Source organism: Rhinoderma darwinii, chromosome 7, assembly GCF_050947455.1.
Source record: "Rhinoderma darwinii isolate aRhiDar2 chromosome 7, aRhiDar2.hap1, whole genome shotgun sequence".
NCBI lineage: Eukaryota > Metazoa > Chordata > Amphibia > Anura > Rhinodermatidae > Rhinoderma > Rhinoderma darwinii.
The window spans coordinates 16,554,408-16,570,624 of NC_134693.1; the positions used below are offsets into that span (position 1 = coordinate 16,554,408).

General features: G+C 52.1%; 1 protein-coding gene across 1 annotated transcript; it reads right to left on the reverse strand.

The window, feature by feature from the left end:
• Window positions 1-6,384: 6,384 nt before the first annotated feature.
• LOC142656971 (uncharacterized) lies at window positions 6,385-14,177 on the reverse strand. The gene is made up of 3 exons (XM_075832020.1): window positions 14,129-14,177; window positions 10,550-10,765; window positions 6,385-8,038 (listed from the first exon to the last, which is right to left on the reverse strand). The coding sequence occupies exons 1-3, from the start codon at window positions 14,175-14,177 to the stop codon at window positions 7,068-7,070; spliced, it is 1,236 nt and encodes a 411-aa protein (XP_075688135.1). The 3' UTR covers window positions 6,385-7,067.
• Between the last annotated feature and the right edge of the window lie 2,040 nt (window positions 14,178-16,217).

The following is a 16,217-nucleotide window of genomic DNA, read 5'->3' on the forward strand; positions in this document are numbered from 1 at the left end:
TTTTACAGTTTTATAAAAACAATTTAAATCCGAAACCTTCGGATAACTAGTTAGGAATCCACCAGAGAATTCCTCCTAATAATTCACATGACCCAACATGGGTCAGAAACGTAAATAACAATTTAACGTTAACATTAACCCGAGCAGAGGAAGTCCTTGAAGCCCTTTCAGATATTCCTTTTTTAAGAACACACCGAGTTAGCCATCTGCAAACCACTAATTACCTCCAGCCGTAAACCAGCTCGGAAGCACCGTTCACCTCTGCAGATGGCTCCAACCACTAGAAGTCCACTTCAAGGGGATAACACCCGATGAAGCCCTCAAGTGATATACCGACCACTAGAAGTCCACTTCAAAGGGATAACACCCGATGAAGCCTTCAAGTGATATACCTTCTACCAGAAGACCACTTCAAAGGGATAACACCCGATGAAGTCTTCAACCATGTACCTTTTTTGGGGGACGCATACCCCCGATGCGACCCCCCCACCATTTTGTACTGACTGGCCTCAAGGACTCCCCCCGCCACAGCGAAACAGGCCTTGACCACCTTAAGCCTGTGAGTTCCTCCACACCACCACCGCCCTTTCTATGCCTTCTGCTATCGCCAAGCTCCAAAGATCAATGCCAACCTCGGTCAGATGAACCCCGTCACTCCTCCAGAAATTCCCCACTCCTGACTCCAAATCCCTATGCCTCACGCAAATGCCCCCGTTTTTTGCCACAAAACGGGACACCGCCCGATTAACTTTAATGCGAGCCTTATTGACTCTCTCCACAGATCTAGCTAACCGCCAGTGCTTTCTTGGGACTATGTCCGACCACACTATCACCAACTTGGGATAAGATACCCACAAACACAACATATCATGTTTGATATCCCGCACCAACTCACGAAAGGGGCGGACTCCTAAGTCATTCCCACCCACGTGCAACACTAAGACCTCCGGAACCCTATCAAGCCGAGCATATGTCTGGAATTCCGCCAACACCCTGCTCCACGACATACCTCTAAAACCCAGCCAATGCACAACCGCATCCTGTCGCGGAATGCGCAACTGGCGACCATCCGGGCGGACGTCCGCCCTCAAAGCCCCCCGGTGCACGTAAGAATGACCCATCAACCACACCAAACACGGAGGCGAATCTGAAACGGAAAAAACAATTAGGCACCACCATATAACATTTTTAAAGCGTTAACAACAAAATTCATAACATATGGGGGCGGACATAGGACTTAAACCTGTTGGACTCCCAACGACCAATACGCCTCACCCCCTCATCATCCAACCCCCAGCGCCCCGCTTCTGTTGCTGCGCCAATCCTGAAGGAATGAGATGAATATGAGCCTGCCGCGACACCAACCGCCGTCAAACATTTTTTAAATACAGCTCCAAACTGAAACCTGGACAAAAACGACCCGTCCACATGACGTAACAAAGGCAAATCTGGAGACCCCCTGTTTGGCGTAAAACCCCGCATGCACTCTACTGGGCACATAACCGACCCCGGGAGGGCGAACAAAACTATCAGTTTTCCCTTCCCTACTTGGTCAGTTTTTGACCGACGCAACCATACCTCCAGCCGATCTGCGAATAGGCTCACCTCCCCAGATCTCAGCCCCCCTGCCTGTTTGGTACTTGGCGACACCAACTCACCTATTCTAAATGCCCCAAAGAACGCTAACGAAAAAGCCAACCGAAACAAATCCATTTCGTCTGAAGAACGACAGACCGATGCTAATGAACCGCCCAACGAGCTAAGCAAAGCAAACGACACAGGCCTTCTACTATCCGCCTCCACCCTACCTCGGCGCAACCCCTTCAAAGCCTGCGATACCAGAAATTCCTTCGATACATCCTGAAAGCCCCGCAACTTAAACCCAAACGCCACCGCAGATATGAACCGGTTCACCTTCGCCACTGAAAACCCCGCCTCCCAGGCGTCCCCTAACCAGTACAAAAGTGCCACCAACCTGTCTCTATCCGTATTGACGTCACCCAACTCTCTTACCCACTCCTCCCACTGCCTCCAACAAGCAGCATAAGCACTCCACGTCGTGCGCGCCAAAGACCTTTGTAACAGTTGTTCTACGGGACCGATACCAGATCCCAAAGATGCTCCGGACAAGCCAAACCAAGACGTTCCGCTCCCGGTGCCAATTGCCGAAACCGGTCCCACTGCGAGCGAGAAAGAGCATCAGCGATACAATTCCGTACACCCGGGACATGCACCGCCACCACCCACGCGTTCAACGACAAACACACCAACACTAAATGTCGCAACAATTGAACTACCGGAGGAGAGGACGCCGTGATGTTATTAATGGCAAGCACCACCCCCATGTTGTCGCAGTAAAAACGGACCTTCTTATCCCTGAGCCTGTCCCCCCAAATGGTAGCCGCCACCACGATGGGAAACAGCTCGAGCAGGGCCAGATTCCGCGTGAGTCCACTGGACACCCAGCTAGCCGGCCATTGACCTGCGCACCACGGACCTCCCCCGTAAGCTCCAAAACCGCCCGCCCCAGCCGCATCCGTAAAAATATTCAAATCACTCGTATCCTGCGCTGGGGCCATCCATAGCGAGCGACCATTGTACTGGCCCAAGAAGTCATCCCAAACCTGAAGATCAGCTCGGTGCTCCTCCTTGAGCCGCACAAAATGATGCGGCGCACGCACTCCCGCCGTTGCCGCCGCCAACCTCCTACCAAACACCCTCCCCATCGGCATAATCCGGCAGGCGAAATTCAACTTCCCCAGCAGCGACTGAAGCTCCCGCAGCGTCATTTTCTTCATTCTACAAGCCCGCCGAACCTCCAGCCTCAAAGCACCCAACTTATCCGCAGGGAGACGACACTCCATTGCCACCGAGTCTATTTCGATTCCCAAAAAACAAATCGTCGCTACCGGGCCCTCCGTTTTTTCTGGCACCAAAGGAATCCCAAAATCCCTCGCCACCTTCTGCAGTGCATGAAGCAAATTACCGCAAACCGGCGAACCGCCCGGGCCAACGCACAAAAAATCATCTAAGTAATGGATCAACGAGTCGACCCCGGATACTCCCCTCGTTACCCACTCCACGAAGCTACTAAACGCCTCGAAGTATGCACAAGAAAGGGAACACCCCATCGGAAGGCACCGATCCACGTAAAAAGCCCCATTCCAAAAACAACCCAACAGCCGTTGGCTTTCTGGATGAACCGGCAACAACCTGAACGCCGCCTCGATGTCGGTTTTTGCTAGCAGCGCACCTGGACCCGCAGCCCGCACTAACCCCACCGCCTTATCGAATGAGGTATAAACTACGGAGCACAACTCGTGATCAATCCCGTCATTTACCGACGAACCCTTGGGATACGATAAATGTTGAATCAAACGAAATTTTCCGGGCTCGCGTTTAGGGACAATACCCAACGGGGACACAACTAAATCTTTTACCGGCGACTCAACAAACGGCCCCGACATGCGGCCCAACGAAACTTCTTTTAACAACTTTTCCGACACGACTTTTGCATGCAAGTAAGCCGATTTTAAATTCCTCCGCGTAACCGGAACCTCATAAGGAGGCGGAGGAATAACAAAACCAACCCGAAACCCTTCGTAAAGCAACTTAGCCGCCGCCCTATCCGGATACTCATTTAGATAAGGGGCCATCTTTTCCACCCTCACCGGCGACACCCCCTTGACCAGCCGCGGAGGGCTGGTTTCCTGACCTCTTTTTCCGCATACATTTTGCCGCCCCGTGTGAAGCCCCATTACACTCGGAACACACGTGCTTGAACTTGCACGTGGCCCCGAACTTACACTGGCCTTCATTAAATTGCCAGCAAAAACCCGCCTTTCCCCCGCCGCTTTGTCCAACCTGACTAGACTGGCCTCCCTGGCCGGCGCTCCCGGGAAAGGACTGCCTAACCGGAGCCGTAACCCGTAACCAGAGAGCAATATCCTTCTGGTCCCACCGAATCGCCGGCCGAACCGCTTTTCGCTGACGGAATTGCTCATCGTACCGCAGCCACGCCTGACCCCCATACGCCCTATGAGCCTCCCCAATGGCATCAAAATAACAAAACAACGCCGAACAATTTTCCGGCGCCTTTTCCCCTATCACACTAGCCAATATGGCGAACGCCTGCGACCAATTAACGGACGTTTGCGGGATAAGCCTATACCGCCGCCGTTCTTCCTCGTCCTTTTTACTCTCGTCCCGCTTGCTCTTATCCAAATTAAATTTAGCGAGCGGCAAGAGAGAAAAAATCTCCACATATTCGTCCTTCCAGATCCGCTCGCGCACCTCCTGCTTTAAATGCGCCCCCAACGGACCCTCGAAACAAACGTACACCTCCCCCCGAGCACGGTCATCAATATGCACCCGATCGCCATCCTTTTGTGCCTCGGTCTGTACCGACACCGCGACCGCCTCCCTAACTGCCAGCACGGGCCGCGCCTGTACCAATCCCACGTCCCTGGGGCCCTCCCACACTACCGCCGGGGACACTTCCGAAACTACCGGCGCCGCCGCCCTATCCAGGCGCCCGACCAGCTCCCTCAAGCAACCCACTAAATCTGCCAGACCCGCGCCATCGCGCCCGCCCGCGCCACTACCGGCCACCGATGCGACGCTAGCAGCCCCCCCGCTGACACCCGACATAAAAATCGCTGGATACGACAATGATGGAGTTACACACTCACCGGGCCGCACAGGCGCTGTGTTCCCGTCAGCCGGACCATCCTGACCTCGACGATACACGTCCAGTTCACCTTCCTCCAGCTCCTCTCTCGCAGACGACTGGCCATCCCACCGACATCTTCGGATCGGAGATGATGAAGCGCTGACTGATGGGCCGGCAACCTGCCGCCCGACCGATGGAACCCAGACTTCCGACTGGACCTGTTGCCTCAACGTCGCTGCAGATCTAGGCGTCCGTCTCGCTGATCCTGAAGAGGCCTGCCCCCTGGCCGGAACATCACCAGGCGGGGCGGCCGTACCTCGTCTTCCAGATCTTCCATCCGATGGTGGAGGGGTGACAGGGAGCCCGGCCTGCGACTCCCTGCTCACCGCCGGACCCCGTCGCGGCTTGGGATTCCTGCCAGGACGCAGGGCCTGGGAAGGGGCGGTCCCCCCAGCTGCCTGGCCTGCAGCGTCCGAGATCGGGCTCCCTCTGCGACGCCGTGTCCGCGGGACTGTCTCAGGACTAAGGCGCTCTGGAGGTCGAGACCGCCGGGAGGGACGGGTCGACCTGGCCTGCGTCGCCGTCACCCCCGGCAACGCTCTCTGCCTGCTCCGGACAGGAGCAGTTGTTGCCGACTCCCCCCCCCGCCGCCATGCTAGGAAGGGGGCCGGGGGAGGGGAGCCTGTCCCCTGCAACAGACCCCGAACGCCGGGCCTGACATGGCAACACGGCGTCCGGGATCCTCGCTAATGCAGCCACGGTCTCCTCCAGCCATCCGGGACCGTGGTGCACAGCAGCAGCTCGCAGCTGCTCTAACAAAAATGCCTCTGACATGCTGTACGAGCGCGGGCAACAGGGAGCTTGTCCTTACTGTGTTACTCCCTCCGCTGCTTCCGGCTCAATGCCGAAAACAGCGGGAAGAGCAGCAACGGCCCCCTGACTCCTCCCTGACCCCCTCCAACTCCCTCCAACTCTCCCTCACAAGTTAACCCTTTCCCTACCAGGGAGGTCATGGAGGCTTCCCTTCAGCCCTGCAGGCTCCGTCCAGCCCCTTCTTGACCTGCCTAAGTAGAGTCGTGTGTTAACGAACCTTCCTTTAACCCATCTTATCCCCCCACCCCCACCTTTAGGAAAGACACGTGACACCGAGGTTGGATGTGAAATGGCCACAGCAGCCGTTTATTAATTTTACAGTTTTATAAAAACAATTTAAATCCGAAACCTTCGGATAACTAGTTAGGAATCCACCAGAGAATTCCTCCTAATAATTCACATGACCCAACATGGGTCAGAAACGTAAATAACAATTTAACGTTAACATTAACCCGAGCAGAGGAAGTCCTTGAAGCCCTTTCAGATATTCCTTTTTTAAGAACACACCGAGTTAGCCATCTGCAAACCACTAATTACCTCCAGCCGTAAACCAGCTCGGAAGCACCGTTCACCTCTGCAGATGGCTCCAACCACTAGAAGTCCACTTCAAGGGGATAACACCCGATGAAGCCCTCAAGTGATATACCGACCACTAGAAGTCCACTTCAAAGGGATAACACCCGATGAAGCCTTCAAGTGATATACCTTCTACCAGAAGACCACTTCAAAGGGATAACACCCGATGAAGTCTTCAACCATGTACCTTTTTTGGGGGACGCATACCCCCGATGCGACCCCCCCACCATTTTGTACTGACTGGCCTCAAGGACTCCCCCCGCCACAGCGAAACAGGCCTTGACCACCTTAAGCCTGTGAGTTCCTCCACACCACCACCGCCCTTTCTATGCCTTCTGCTATCGCCAAGCTCCAAAGATCAATGCCAACCTCGGTCAGATGAACCCCGTCACTCCTCCAGAAATTCCCCACTCCTGACTCCAAATCCCTATGCCTCACGCAAATGCCCCCGTTTTTTGCCACAAAACGGGACACCGCCCGATTAACTTTAATGCGAGCCTTATTGACTCTCTCCACAGATCTAGCTAACCGCCAGTGCTTTCTTGGGACTATGTCCGACCACACTATCACCAACTTGGGATAAGATACCCACAAACACAACATATCATGTTTGATATCCCGCACCAACTCACGAAAGGGGCGGACTCCTAAGTCATTCCCACCCACGTGCAACACTAAGACCTCCGGAACCCTATCAAGCCGAGCATATGTCTGGAATTCCGCCAACACCCTGCTCCACGACATACCTCTAAAACCCAGCCAATGCACAACCGCATCCTGTCGCGGAATGCGCAACTGGCGACCATCCGGGCGGACGTCCGCCCTCAAAGCCCCCCGGTGCACGTAAGAATGACCCATCAACCACACCAAACACGGAGGCGAATCTGAAACGGAAAAAACAATTAGGCACCACCATATAACATTTTTAAAGCGTTAACAACAAAATTCATAACATATGGGGGCGGACATAGGACTTAAACCTGTTGGACTCCCAACGACCAATACGCCTCACCCCCTCATCATCCAACCCCCAGCGCCCCGCTTCTGTTGCTGCGCCAATCCTGAAGGAATGAGATGAATATGAGCCTGCCGCGACACCAACCGCCGTCAAACATTTTTTAAATACAGCTCCAAACTGAAACCTGGACAAAAACGACCCGTCCACATGACGTAACAAAGGCAAATCTGGAGACCCCCTGTTTGGCGTAAAACCCCGCATGCACTCTACTGGGCACATAACCGACCCCGGGAGGGCGAACAAAACTATCAGTTTTCCCTTCCCTACTTGGTCAGTTTTTGACCGACGCAACCATACCTCCAGCCGATCTGCGAATAGGCTCACCTCCCCAGATCTCAGCCCCCCTGCCTGTTTGGTACTTGGCGACACCAACTCACCTATTCTAAATGCCCCAAAGAACGCTAACGAAAAAGCCAACCGAAACAAATCCATTTCGTCTGAAGAACGACAGACCGATGCTAATGAACCGCCCAACGAGCTAAGCAAAGCAAACGACACAGGCCTTCTACTATCCGCCTCCACCCTACCTCGGCGCAACCCCTTCAAAGCCTGCGATACCAGAAATTCCTTCGATACATCCTGAAAGCCCCGCAACTTAAACCCAAACGCCACCGCAGATATGAACCGGTTCACCTTCGCCACTGAAAACCCCGCCTCCCAGGCGTCCCCTAACCAGTACAAAAGTGCCACCAACCTGTCTCTATCCGTATTGACGTCACCCAACTCTCTTACCCACTCCTCCCACTGCCTCCAACAAGCAGCATAAGCACTCCACGTCGTGCGCGCCAAAGACCTTTGTAACAGTTGTTCTACGGGACCGATACCAGATCCCAAAGATGCTCCGGACAAGCCAAACCAAGACGTTCCGCTCCCGGTGCCAATTGCCGAAACCGGTCCCACTGCGAGCGAGAAAGAGCATCAGCGATACAATTCCGTACACCCGGGACATGCACCGCCACCACCCACGCGTTCAACGACAAACACACCAACACTAAATGTCGCAACAATTGAACTACCGGAGGAGAGGACGCCGTGATGTTATTAATGGCAAGCACCACCCCCATGTTGTCGCAGTAAAAACGGACCTTCTTATCCCTGAGCCTGTCCCCCCAAATGGTAGCCGCCACCACGATGGGAAACAGCTCGAGCAGGGCCAGATTCCGCGTGAGTCCACTGGACACCCAGCTAGCCGGCCATTGACCTGCGCACCACGGACCTCCCCCGTAAGCTCCAAAACCGCCCGCCCCAGCCGCATCCGTAAAAATATTCAAATCACTCGTATCCTGCGCTGGGGCCATCCATAGCGAGCGACCATTGTACTGGCCCAAGAAGTCATCCCAAACCTGAAGATCAGCTCGGTGCTCCTCCTTGAGCCGCACAAAATGATGCGGCGCACGCACTCCCGCCGTTGCCGCCGCCAACCTCCTACCAAACACCCTCCCCATCGGCATAATCCGGCAGGCGAAATTCAACTTCCCCAGCAGCGACTGAAGCTCCCGCAGCGTCATTTTCTTCATTCTACAAGCCCGCCGAACCTCCAGCCTCAAAGCACCCAACTTATCCGCAGGGAGACGACACTCCATTGCCACCGAGTCTATTTCGATTCCCAAAAAACAAATCGTCGCTACCGGGCCCTCCGTTTTTTCTGGCGCCAAAGGAATCCCAAAATCCCTCGCCACCTTCTGCAGTGCATGAAGCAAATTACCGCAAACCGGCGAACCGCCCGGGCCAACGCACAAAAAATCATCTAAGTAATGGATCAACGAGTCGACCCCGGATACTCCCCTCGTTACCCACTCCACGAAGCTACTAAACGCCTCGAAGTATGCACAAGAAAGGGAACACCCCATCGGAAGGCACCGATCCACGTAAAAAGCCCCATTCCAAAAACAACCCAACAGCCATTGGCTTTCTGGATGAACCGGCAACAACCTGAACGCCGCCTCGATGTCGGTTTTTGCTAGCAGCGCACCTGGACCCGCAGCCCGCACTAACCCCACCGCCTTATCGAATGAGGTATAAACTACGGAGCACAACTCGTGATCAATCCCGTCATTTACCGACGAACCCTTGGGATACGATAAATGTTGAATCAAACGAAATTTTCCGGGCTCGCGTTTAGGGACAATACCCAACGGGGACACAACTAAATCTTTTACCGGCGACTCAACAAACGGCCCCGACATGCGGCCCAACGAAACTTCTTTTAACAACTTTTCCGACACGACTTTTGCATGCAAGTAAGCCGATTTTAAATTCCTCCGCGTAACCGGAACCTCATAAGGAGGCGGAGGAATAACAAAACCAACCCGAAACCCTTCGTAAAGCAACTTAGCCGCCGCCCTATCCGGATACTCATTTAGATAAGGGGCCATCTTTTCCACCCTCACCGGCGGCACCCCCTTGACCAGCCGCGGAGGGCTGGTTTCCTGACCTCTTTTTCCGCATACATTTTGCCGCCCCGTGTGAAGCCCCATTACACTCGGAACACACGTGCTTGAACTTGCACGTGGCCCCGAACTTACACTGGCCTTCATTAAATTGCCAGCAAAAACCCGCCTTTCCCCCGCCGCTTTGTCCAACCTGACTAGACTGGCCTCCCTGGCCGGCGCTCCCGGGAAAGGACTGCCTAACCGGAGCCGTAACCCGTAACCAGAGAGCAATATCCTTCTGGTCCCACCGAATCGCCGGCCGAACCGCTTTTCGCTGACGGAATTGCTCATCGTACCGCAGCCACGCCTGACCCCCATACGCCCTATGAGCCTCCCCAATGGCATCAAAATAACAAAACAACGCCGAACAATTTTCCGGCGCCTTTTCCCCTATCACACTAGCCAATATGGCGAACGCCTGCGACCAATTAACGGACGTTTGCGGGATAAGCCTATACCGCCGCCGTTCTTCCTCGTCCTTTTTACTCTCGTCCCGCTTGCTCTTATCCAAATTAAATTTAGCGAGCGGCAAGAGAGAAAAAATCTCCACATATTCGTCCTTCCAGATCCGCTCGCGCACCTCCTGCTTTAAATGCGCCCCCAACGGACCCTCGAAACAAACGTACACCTCCCCCCGAGCACGGTCATCAATATGCACCCGATCGCCATCCTTTTGTGCCTCGGTCTGTACCGACACCGCGACCGCCTCCCTAACTGCCAGCACGGGCCGCGCCTGTACCAATCCCACGTCCCTGGGGCCCTCCCACACTACCGCCGGGGACACTTCCGAAACTACCGGCGCCGCCGCCCTATCCAGGCGCCCGACCAGCTCCCTCAAGCAACCCACTAAATCTGCCAGACCCGCGCCATCGCGCCCGCCCGCGCCACTACCGGCCACCGATGCGACGCTAGCAGCCCCCCCGCTGACACCCGACATAAAAATCGCTGGATACGACAATGATGGAGTTACACACTCACCGGGCCGCACAGGCGCTGTGTTCCCGTCAGCCGGACCATCCTGACCTCGACGATACACGTCCAGTTCACCTTCCTCCAGCTCCTCTCTCGCAGACGACTGGCCATCCCACCGACATCTTCGGATCGGAGATGATGAAGCGCTGACTGATGGGCCGGCAACCTGCCGCCCGACCGATGGAACCCAGACTTCCGACTGGACCTGTTGCCTCAACGTCGCTGCAGATCTAGGCGTCCGTCTCGCTGATCCTGAAGAGGCCTGCCCCCTGGCCGGAACATCACCAGGCGGGGCGGCCGTACCTCGTCTTCCAGATCTTCCATCCGATGGTGGAGGGGTGACAGGGAGCCCGGCCTGCGACTCCCTGCTCACCGCCGGACCCCGTCGCGGCTTGGGATTCCTGCCAGGACGCAGGGCCTGGGAAGGGGCGGTCCCCCCAGCTGCCTGGCCTGCAGCGTCCGAGATCGGGCTCCCTCTGCGACGCCGTGTCCGCGGGACTGTCTCAGGACTAAGGCGCTCTGGAGGTCGAGACCGCCGGGAGGGACGGGTCGACCTGGCCTGCGTCGCCGTCACCCCCGGCAACGCTCTCTGCCTGCTCCGGACAGGAGCAGTTGTTGCCGACTCCCCCCCCCCGCCGCCATGCTAGGAAGGGGGCCGGGGGAGGGGAGCCTGTCCCCTGCAACAGACCCCGAACGCCGGGCCTGACATGGCAACACGGCGTCCGGGATCCTCGCTAAAGCAGCCACGGTCTCCTCCAGCCATCCGGGACCGTGGTGCACAGCAGCAGCTCGCAGCTGCTCTAACAAAAATGCCTCTGACATGCTGTACGAGCGCGGGCAACAGGGAGCTTGTCCTTACTGTGTTACTCCCTCCGCTGCTTCCGGCTCAATGCCGAAAACAGCGGGAAGAGCAGCAACGGCCCCCTGACTCCTCCCTGACCCCCTCCAACTCCCTCCAACTCTCCCTCACAAGTTAACCCTTTCCCTACCAGGGAGGTCATGGAGGCTTCCCTTCAGCCCTGCAGGCTCCATCCAGCCCCTTCTATATCAGCCATAGAACAATATGTGTAAGTTCTGCACAGGGCAGAGCATGAGGCGTACAAGTAAGATTAGCAGAACACGTTCATTCTCCGTTACCTTTGACCGATCCGTAACGTTACTCGACTGCCATATAGAATTATCACTGAGATCATGGTTAGTATTAAGCCGACCTTATAAATGGCTCCATTTCCTGGAGCTACAGGGGTGGTAACATGTCATGAGAGTGAGTAACGGGGAATGATCGCCATCTCTGCTGCAATTTGACATATATGAATTGATTACATAAGTGTCCAGTGGTGGTCCTTTCATGTGTCCCTTCCCCCCCCTCCCAATTTTTTTTATTTTATTTTGTTACTGTAAATTCTTCTGCATCAGTTTACAATTAGGACAATAATAAGTGAAATCTGCTTTCATCTGTACACACAATTACAATGAGCTACATGCTTTAATAGGATTGTAAGGAATCCAAGTCTGACCCATACCGAAAAAAAAAAGTAAACATTCTCATTCTGGATACTATATCATTATCACAACAAAGCAGAACTGCTGAAATCCGAGGATTTCACCATCTGGAGAATGTTAATCACTCCAAAATGACGGATGTTTTTTATTTCAGCTTGTGACAGACACACTGCTTTTCTAGATAGATGATTATTTGTATAAATGACATCATCAATGTGGAAAAAAAATAGTGTGTGTATATAAAAAAAAAATATATGTATATATATATATACCTTTACCAAATTGTTAATAAGGTAGCACACCCTGCACTGCATATATATCTAGAGGTACAATGCCCCTTCTGTTTTTCTTGCTGATCTGCCTGTGTCGGTCTTCACTGCAGTTCTTGTATTATATTCATGAAACAGGTAGATCAGGATGAGCAGAGCTATAAGTAAAATAGAATGGAATATAGAATATGGATCTGCACTGCAGTGTATAGAACTGTGGCAAGCAGGGCCTGATTTCGCTATAGGCACAGTAGGCTTGTGCCTATAGGCGGCCCTGGGGGAAGGGGTGCCTGCTAAAGGGAAAATTTACCGTACATATGAACACATTGAGCAGTATGTATATGTAATTAGTGTGTGTGTATATATATATATATCTTATCCAGACTATATTTTAATCAGATTCATAAATCCAAATAGTAGCAGGTGCTGAGTGACAACCAGTAGGGGGCCGTGTCCATGTGGGCTGTCAGCCACTAAACCTCACAGACCCCCTGATTTTCATACATATAGAGTTAAAGTTTTTCAATACCCCTCTTATATTTCACCTACTTATCTGCCTGTGTGTCAGTCTTCACTGTGGCTCTCGCATTATCTCACACTTGCCAACATTTAAGAAGGGAGATCAGGGAAAGAGCAAATTATTTTTGCCTCATGCCCCACCCATTTATGAGACACACCCCCAACCTATGGCATTTGAATTACAAATAGTACAAATGACCTCTTTTATTACAACTCAAAATTTATACAGACCCCCTAACCAAATGGTTTCCAGACCCCCAAATAAATACAGACCCCAGACCAGAAACCCTAAATAAAGACACACTAGAGCCCCCGAACTAATACAGACCACAGCAAAGGCTCCCCCTAAATATAGACCCCAGACTACCCCTAGATACAGACCACAGACCCTAGACCAGACTACCCTGAAATACAGACCCCAGACCCGACTACCCTGCAATACAGACCCCAGACCCGACTACCCTGAAATACAGACCCCAGACCCGACTACCCTGAAATACAGACCCCAAACCCGACTACCCTGAAATACAGACCCGACTACCCTGAAATACAGACCCCAGACCAGACTACCCTGAAATACAGACCAGACTACCCTGAAATACAGACCCCAGACCAGATTACTACTAAATATAGGCCACAGACGACCCCTAAATACACGCCTTTTCCCTCCCGCGTGGCACTGCAGATATCGTCCTGATGCTCGTCCCAGCGTTGGTTGCAATGGCGTCCGGGAGTGAAGAAGAGTGCAGGAACGGAGAGGTGTGAGTATATTTGGTGTCTGGAAGATTTGCCTTCTCTTCCGGGAGTCTCTAGGACGTTTCGGGAGAGTTGGCAGGTATGCATTATATTCATGAAACAGGAGGATCAGGATGAAAATGTCTATAGGCCGGAAACAAGAACGTTTGCTCTTGTATTGCCGTCTATGGAATCACAGTCCGCCATGCTGCAGTGGTCGTTGACGTAGAATAGTTCTTTAGTGTTTCTGGACATCCCTACTTATTATTTCGTGGCCCAAACAATAACTTTGGAATGACTGTCGTCTTCTGTGATTCTCCATATGACGGCCGCTTTATCTGCCTTTTGATGGACGGGCGAATGAATCAATGGTCTTTTTTGCTGATTAAGGGCACTCTAATCAAGTCCTTGAAGTTGCATTATGTGGAGTCATGTGACGTGTGTGGCTACTAAAAAGTTTCAATTTAAAGCAATAAAATATATTTTCCTATAATCTGGCACGTCCCTTTCTTTACCTATATTGCACTGATCCTCTGTTACATCATATATTGATTCTCACCCAGAGCTGCTGTGTTCAGCTTATAGAGGATCACATAGCTTGAGCACATTGTAGCAAACGCTCAGCTCTGTCAGCAGGACTGGGTCAGGATGGGTCATTCATTGACACCAAGCAGAGATCTTGAAAACAATAAAGCATTAAAACAAAAAGTATAATAGACAGTTGCATAACGTTTTATTATACAAGTGTTGTTTTATACTAAATGTTTGCGTTCGTTCTTTTTTTGTTGTGGACATGACTTTATTATTTATTTTTTTATTACAGTTTTTGCTACTATTTTAAGGAATAGGCCACTTACTAATGAAGTTTCTAAAACGTCCTTAGTTGCTTTCAGGGGCCCCTGCTCCCCCAGAAATGACTTAGTAAACAGTGGACTGCACGACTATTCCCTCCATAGTTTTCAAGATGGCGGCGGTCAGATGATTTGACCATGTGACCGCTTTCCCAGCTGCCTGCTCTTCAGCGGCGGCGCTGAGAGCTTTTAGCGCATTTGCAGATACAGAAGATTCTGCTGAATGTGTTCCGCCATGGTTCAGCGCCGGGGAGGTGGTCCCCTGGCCAAATCACTTGACTGCCGCCATCTTGAAAACTATGGACGTGATAATTGTGCCATCCCTGTTGGCACTCAGTGTGCCCAAGCAACAAGATGAGTGTACAGACAGCCCTGGGGTCCTTTCTAGGTCCCCAGTTCTGACTGTACAGGGGTTCCCCAATTTCCGATCACATCACTGAGAAGCCCGGTGACTCAATCAAAGGGGCGGGGGCATCCACTATTTCACTTGACCCCAGCAATCAAAGGGTTAAACGTGACACCCACGCAGGACTTGGGCTATGTTCACAGTGCTGTCAACGGACCCAAACTGCTATTGGTGGTCCCAGCAGATTTGACTTGAAGAATATTGCTGCATGCGACGCTATTCTTCCCATCTATCCGATGGTATCTGTTGTGCGACCGATCCGAAAACCACAACACAAGTGTGAACAGAGCCACGTTTTACTGTACCGTAAACCGGTGTACTGGTGGTCATTAAGTAGTTAATAACAATATATAATATGAAAAAAATAACCTATTTAGATTTTTTTATTTTTTATTACTTTTATTCGGCCAATGACTCCCATCTGTGTTACAAAATTTACGCTCCTGATTTAACCCGCAAGACAAACTTTTCCTAATCTCATGATTTGAGTTTCTAGACTTCTATGTGGGTGAGGCCGAGGATGCCAGACAGGGCCACAAGTGGCTGCTTTTTCCCGAGCATCTTAGGAAGCGGCTGCCTTTTCTCAGCAGGGCTCTGAGTGGTGGCGTGCTGTCTAATGCTGCCTGCTAGACCCGTGCAATTTAGTTGATATAGTGCAATTTCCTTGTGCACTCGGAGCTGATCTGCAGCCTGACCTCAGACAATTTGTCTTCTTTCTGGGAGCAATGTCATGCAAAAGGAAACTATTAAGTCAAGAAGCCAATTCTGCCAGGCTCGTCCATTGTATAAACAGAGCTTGACCCGCACTCATTTATTTCGGGGCTTTTACAAAAAGACACTTTACAGATCTGGCTGGTTCTAAATCTCTTGCCCAAATTCTACCTCCACCTTTTCAAGTGCTCGTAGAGGGTTTCCTGTTTTTTCAGTGTCGCCAGAAGTCACAGTCAAGTCTGCAGGTTTTCTAAAGCAACAACCAAGGGTCTTAGCTGCCAGAAAAAGAAAAGCAAAGTGTGCCCCGTGCAGCCGGAATGCTTTATAACACATACAGTTTACCCACGTAAAGCGCATTTATCACAAAAATATGAGTCCCCAAGTCGGCCTTTTCAGTCAAATAGTTAAAAGTTGTTTTTTTAGTTTTAGTTTCTTAGTTATATCTGTTCCTGAAAAAGCTGGGTGGAACCAATATGGCCGTCATTACAGATAGTGCCAGTCTTAGGGGTGTGCGACCTGTGCGGTCGCATCAGAAGGCCTGGCATCCAAGGCTTGTGTCCATCATGAATCTTAATATTAAAGGGGTTGTCCAGGTTGGGGGCTGTTTTTCATACTGATGACCTTTCCAAGGGAGAGGTCATCAGTATATGATCGGTGGGGTACCGACACCCGGACCTGCA